General features: G+C 37.5%; 1 protein-coding gene across 1 annotated transcript; it reads left to right on the top strand.

Annotated features, from left to right (window-relative positions):
• The first annotated feature begins 10 nt into the window (after positions 1–10).
• On the top strand, positions 11–6,489 carry LOC139151608 (large ribosomal subunit protein bL12m-like). The gene is made up of 5 exons (XM_070724521.1): positions 11–157; positions 2,095–2,272; positions 3,354–3,425; positions 4,200–4,334; positions 4,756–6,489. The coding sequence occupies exons 1-5, from the start codon at positions 99–101 to the stop codon at positions 4,870–4,872; spliced, it is 561 nt and encodes a 186-aa protein (XP_070580622.1). The 5' UTR covers positions 11–98; the 3' UTR covers positions 4,873–6,489.
• Positions 6,490–6,782: the final 293 nt, after the last annotated feature.

Raw genomic sequence — 6,782 nt, 5'->3', positions numbered from 1 at the left:
GCACTGAGCTAAAGAGTTCTACTTCCGTTAGCTCGCTGGGGTCAAGCGATTCGGTCACACGTGTTGTAAGGTTTGGTGAAGGGTTTTCTTCGGCAAAAATGACGTCCTTGTGTAGGTGTATAAGTTTTGCCGTTCGACAAGTCAGACATGTTACGAGGTAAGTATCGAAATTGCAACGATGTAGAGATATTTTTCGAGATTTTGATAATTTGTCCTGAATCCTCTGGCAACCAAAGTTGATACGTACACGTCCGTCCCCTCTCATCACGACGTGAACGCTCTCTGTGATGTGTTGACATCCTTGCGCTAGCGCACTGAATGTGGGACAGTGAAGGTGGTGCTCAGAAAGTGAGTGTAGCTCCAACCTGTTTGTTAAAGTTCACGCTGAGAATTATAAAGTCCTACTCAACAGCCATCATATATGAGATATTACCAGTGTGAAAAGGGTTGTTGACCCCGACATCAGTGGTTTTGAATTTTCCAAATTTCTCCTGTAATGCTGTATGCTGCTTTTGGAACATGCAGATATCGAATCTCGACAGAAATCAAAAGTGTGGTTTTTGTGATGCGCTATACTGAGCTTGAAAGTGTATTTTATGTTAGACTGTTATTGACACAATAGCTTGAAGGGGAACATCCCTTGGTTGGAAGTCCTACATCTGATCATGAATTAAAAGAGTGGTTTAAATTTGCACAGTTTACTATTTGACACACTTCAGGGAGAAGAAAAAAAAAATATACATGTCTTCTCAACAAGATCAATGAAAATACAACCAGAAGGTACATTATAATATCTTCAAGCACCCCACTTGTACAGCATTGGGGTGGGGCAGGGGATACCTATAATACAAATTTCAAAAGCATTAGAATTGAGAATGAAGTTAGGCAAAAAACAGATCATCCAAAATGGAATGAGAAATCAATAATCTCTTTTCCTTTCGTCAACTGCAGCATTTAACCATTCTTGAACCTATGCAGTCACCAGTATTTCACGTCATTGCAGTCTATACCTCTACAATTCACTCAGTTCCATTGTGGTCTAAGTGTTACCCCCACCCCGGTTCCCAGACACTTCGCACCAAAACCACTTCGCACCATACCATCTCGTCCCATGCCATTTCGCACCAAAACCACTTCGCACCAAAACAACCTCGTACCACAGTCCCTCTATCCACTTCGCCCCGAAAGTCACGTTGCCCCACACCATTTCGCCCCAAAACAATGCCACTTTGCCCCAAACTTACCGCCAACCGGTAAAGCTGAAAATAACCAACCACTACCATTGAAGTTTTCATCACCTTTTTCTATCATCCCAGGACTGAAATCTTGAAATTCTACACATTTCGAGGAAAATGACATCGTGCAATTCCGCGCACGGCACCTGAGTTGTAGCACTGAGTAGTTTGCGTGTTTATTCTTTTCTAATTCTACCGTTTATGGTTCGTGGTAGCCAAAATGTCCTGACATATTCATGGTTCCAAGTCGCAGGTAAAAACAACGTTATGATACGTCGTAACATCGTTGTTTTAGGACGAGTTGACGGTACTATACTTTGGGCGAAGTGGTTTTAGTACGAGGTGGTACTTGGGGCGAAGTGGCGTAGGACAAGGTAGTACTTGGGACGAGGTGGTTTTGGTGCGAAATGGTTTTGGGACGAAGTTGTGTGGGGCGAACTGGTTTTGGTGCGAAGTGTCTGGACCCCCCCCCACCCCTACCCATTCTGTGACCTGTCATAACCAAGGGAGTGGTTGGGCTACTGATGGCAGCAACTGTGAACACATATGAAGTAATTGACAAAATTTTAGAAACTGAATATTAGCTGAGAAATTCGTTTTTTTTTGTTTTTTTTTTGATGACTGCTCAGATGACTTTGTGCCTTCCTACTGAGAAAAGATATTTACTATCTTGCAAACCCAACCAATTTGGTTGTGAAGAACACATCTATTTCCACTAATTGGATAAATCCGTATAAATATCTGTCGTGAAGTCACAATTTATATTAAAATTAATAATTAATATTTAACTAGTTAAATTGCTTTGATAATTTTGTGGTGCCACTTTATCTTCCCCAAATGTGTATTTTCTTTTTAACAGACACACCAGACATGTAGCAGCAATACACAGGGTACATAGATATTACAACAGTGAACCATTACCAATGCCAGCTGCCGATGGTGAGGCCAAAGAGTATTCACCTAAAATAAAAAATCTTGTAGATGAAATCTCCAAACTTACAATATCAGAAATTACAGATCTTAATGATTTGTTAAAGGTGGGTTGCAAAGATTATTTTCATCATGTAGACAATTACATGTAGGTTATTATCATGGGTTGTGTTGAACTGTTGGCAATACGGGAATTTATAGACTTACCATCTAAACTGAGGAGCTGCCAACACTGTCAGGTGTAACTGTCGTCCTGCGGTAATATCAGTTGATCCACAAAGAAATCAACTCTGCAAAAGTTGAAACATTGTCTGAAAAGAGGTCAGATGTAGTCAGAACAACATCACCAGATCCACACACAAAGCATGGTTGGTTTGCCAATAATGGAAAATAATGCGTTTTTGGACAGTTAGCAAGATATGTGTTGTTTTGACTGCTCGTGACCACCTTTCAGAAAATGTTTCAACTTTCACATACTTGATTTCTTTTCGATTGATATTACTGCCCAAAGGATAATTAACCCTGACAGTTTTGGCAACTCCTCAATTTAGGTACATGTCTAGTTCCCATATTGCCAACAGTTCAATGCAAAACACAGTAAAGTGACATTATGTAGCTGTGAAATGAATTGATTTATTAGGTTGTCTTGTTTCTATTAGCCACTAATCACAGCTTTCATTTAACAAACTCATTCGTATTGGCATCTTCTGACAAATTTGTCATGTATCTGTATATAGGCATTGAAAGATTCACATGTAGCTGGTAGGGTCTTCCCATCATCCCATTCTTATGATTAAAGAAAGATTGATTGCAGAGAGGACCTTCAAGTCACAATCTTATCTAAAACATTCTGATCACAAACATCAAACTCTTCAGTGTCATTTATGATAAACTAATTGTTCACAGAAACTACCAATCTTTAACCTTCTATTTACTAGATGTATCAATAAATGTGTGTGTGAGTGTTAATATGGGGCGCTATCGGTATTCTGTATGTATATGTGCAATTATATGTTCATCTGCTATGTACGTATGTGCCTTTGTATACACATGTATGTACATATCTATCGTATGTGTACATACATATGTCTGTCTCTGTGCTTCAAAATTTCAATGGATTGTTTTTAATGCAGTTTCCATTGGTGTCTGTTCTAGCAATATTCTAACCTTAATTCTCATTATTCCCAGACAACGTTAAACATTCAAGATGCACCAATGATGGTTGCAGGAGCAGCGCCAGCAGCCGCAGCACCAGTTGAGGTAAACAACAATGTTGACCCTTACTGAATTTGCCATGATGCTGTACAAAAACAAACATGTAAATATTCACTGCCAAAGTTCACCTTGAAGTTATTATTCTTTGATTTAAACTTTTTTCCTGACAACAGAAATACATGTATTACATTTTAATTAGAGTATTTCCTTGCTTTTTGTATGCACACCTTTCAAGTGTTTTGGTCCTGAAGCACAGTCATTATGGTTCTTGCATCAATAAAAGTTTGATTGTTAATGCACCAGCTGAATAATTGGCTATAATTTTAACCCTTTATTAAATCTCAGCATTTCCAGTTTATTAGTTTGATCTGTTTAAACTCAGCTGTTTTGAACACCATTCTACCAACTAGAAGCAAGTCATGTGTGTGCATTAACAAATTTTATGACATGTTTTACTTCTGAAGCTGAAAACCTGTGAAAAACGACAGTTATGCTGATGATATTGCCACTAAAACGGCAGAAAGAACAAAGTATTCACTTTCCAAAGGCTTCTTTGCGCTACAAAACTGAATATTTTGATTTCTCACCTTGGAAAATAAGCACCCACAAATTTGGTATGTCTGCCACGACTTCACAACTCTTTGCTGGATTGCAAAGAGTCAGCATTAGATGTTATACCCTTTCTATTTTCACATTTTGCAATATTGTTTCTTATGGCAAAGACAGATTGCTGAACAGGGAATTGGGTGAAATGGGTAGTACTTCTCATTTTAAATAGTATTTTCATCCACTATTGTTGTACTTGTATTCTTCTCATAGGCAGAGGAAGAAGTCGAAGAACCCAAAGTAGAGAAAACACATTTCACAGTGAAACTGACCCAGTTTGACGCTGCTAGCAAAGTTAAACTTATAAAAGAGGTGAAAAGCCTCACGACAGGAATGAATCTTGTACAGGTAAGTGAGATATGCAACTTCATTTGTGTGTGTTATCTGTAAAGGAGCCCTTCAGAATGCAAATAAGGTGTACATTATCTCTCTTCTGTGTCTGGACCAACTATTTCTTTGTAATGTATAGTATACAAGACTGTGGGCTTATATCACAGAATAAACATCATTATAATGTTATTGTAATGCACTAGAGAACAGTTTTTCTATATTTTTGTATGGGAAGTAAAAGAGATTCAGTCAATATTTCAAAGTGTCATTCCAATATGAAACTACGGGAACAGAAGTTGGACGCATTGAATGATGATACTGTAGAAAGTTATTTGAAGTATGCTCAAGAAAACCAGTATGTAGTGAATACTGTGGACAGAAATATTACGTCTTTCCACTTCAGTAGATTTGAGAAGTGTTCTTGTTGTTTTTTCCACAGGCCAAGAAATTTGTAGAGGGTGTGCCCCAAGTTGTGAAAACAGACGTCAGCAAAGCAGAAGCTGAAGAAATGAAAACAAAACTAGAATCTGTTGGAGGAACTGTAGTTATAGAGTAAAGACTTTCTTCAGTTCATATTTATCTTTTCTTTTTCGAAAAAAATGACAGTTTTTTTTGTGATCACAACCTTATGTAAAGTCATTCCATGGGGAGTCTACTGCCAAGGTACAGTTCATGAGACAGTGAAAAGAGTGTGCTTTTTGATGGCAGACCAAGTGTAAAGTTTGTATATTAGTGATATGAATTCTGTTCCTTGAATACAGTAAAGCGCTTACATTGCACTGTTCTTCTGTGTACGAGTTCTTGCACAAATGAAACATGAAATGCAGTGTAAGAGAACCATGCGCTGTCACTGAAATGGCAATATTGAGAAAAAATACCCAAAGTCCCTTTTACTTACACTGAATGTACTGGTATATGTATATTTTCAATGGTGAAGCAAAGAAAAAAATTGCAATTTCTTTCAGATTGCAGGGCCTATACTAAGCATGAGTGTAGAATTTACATATCCATTTCTGTGTCAACAAACAAGGTCCCTTGTGCACAAGTTCAAGATCTGAGTTTTCAGTTTTCTGTTATTTGTTCACGTTGTTTTATGAATTTAGAAGTGCGTAAGATCACCTGTAATTTGTTTAGTTTGTTTTGTCACGTAAATTCCAACCCAAACATTATCATACATCATCAAATTTGAAATGGAATATGGAAAAATATCAGTGAAATACACATAGACAAGAGGATGTGTTACCAACTTACTCACACCGGGCACAACTGGAAAAAGGACTACAGACCGGTTTTCCGGTAGTAGTTCAACCCAGTAGTTTGACCCATATTTTGTTGGAAACTTTTTACTTCAACATGAGCAATATGCTGTATTTATCCATGGATTAATAAGATAAGGTACCTACCTCACAGGGACATCTTTTAATTTTGCTGTATCTCTCTTTCTCCTGTTGGTTTGTCTGCTTTCCAAGTACTTGCATGTCTGTAGCATTTGTCATGTACACACCATGAATAGGTTTTTATGTACATAGATCACTGAGCACTTTTTAATTGTGAACATCGATTCCTTGTACAGGCCGTGCATTGACATACACTGGCCCTGTAAAGTTAATTTCCTTATGCAGGCTATGCTTTGACTTGCATTTGCCGTGCAGTACGAGTTACTTGTTCAAACCATGTATGGCCCTGCAACATGAATTACCTGTACAAGCCATATATTGACATGCACTGGTCATGCTACAGAAATTACTCTGTTCCACATAGGATTCAATGTGGCATTATGTACAGTTGTCCAGTAGCTTAGTACTGCATTCATTCTAAATTCATGTGATTGCAAGAAACCTGTATGGATGTGATTATTGCATCTATACAAACAATGTGAAGTATTCAAGCTACTATATTGCATTTTGCAATGGTGCTTTTATAAGGAGGACTATAATCAAATATCCGTCTTTGCAATAAGGTATACTTTCTGTTTGTAATTTACTCATAGTGTCGTAAGAGTAGAGGATCAACAAGTCCTGAGTATTGTAGCAGTTCAGAAAAGCTTCATACAATTTAATGTAACATTAGATGCCATCTACAGTGTGTGTGTGTGATATTTTGAATGACATAAAGTTTCCAAGATTGCATGTCTTCTCATCTTTTTATTGAAATAAAGTGTATATTACCTGCATGTGCCTCTGAGTTTAAATTTAGTCAATTTGATTAATGGTAAACACAAGTTATGTGAAGAAAAGTAAACAATTCCAGTACAAAATTACCATAGGATTAACCCCTGTGCGCTGTTTGGTGGGTATTTTTAAAGAAAACTCTAAAATTTGCACCAGCACTGGTATCTCTAAGAGAAATCTCTCCTGTACACATTAATATGTACCGTCTGCTGTATGAACTTTTTCTCAGTATTTGTCTACAAATTTTTCACGATTTGTGACCTTTTCAAAACTTTTGATGATAGCATGCGTCACA

The sequence above is a fragment of the Ptychodera flava genome, chromosome 15 (genome assembly GCF_041260155.1).
Source record: "Ptychodera flava strain L36383 chromosome 15, AS_Pfla_20210202, whole genome shotgun sequence".
Lineage (NCBI taxonomy): Eukaryota > Metazoa > Hemichordata > Enteropneusta > Ptychoderidae > Ptychodera > Ptychodera flava.
The sequence above is the reverse complement of the archived record's forward strand: the minus strand, read 5'-3'. Positions and strand labels throughout refer to the sequence as shown.

What these genes read in the sequence shown, in the direction of transcription:
- LOC139151608 (XM_070724521.1), top strand. Translation starts at nt 99, where the DNA reads ATGACGTCCTTGTGTAGGTGTATAAGTTTTGCCGTTCGACAAGTCAGA. An exon ending in CAAGTCAGACATGTTACGAG is followed by an intron (nt 158 to 2,094) that starts GTAAGTATCGAA and finishes TCTTTTTAACAG; the next exon opens with ACACACCAGACATGTAGCAG. An exon ending in CAGGAATGAATCTTGTACAG is followed by an intron (nt 4,335 to 4,755) that starts GTAAGTGAGATA and finishes TTTTTTCCACAG; the next exon opens with GCCAAGAAATTTGTAGAGGG.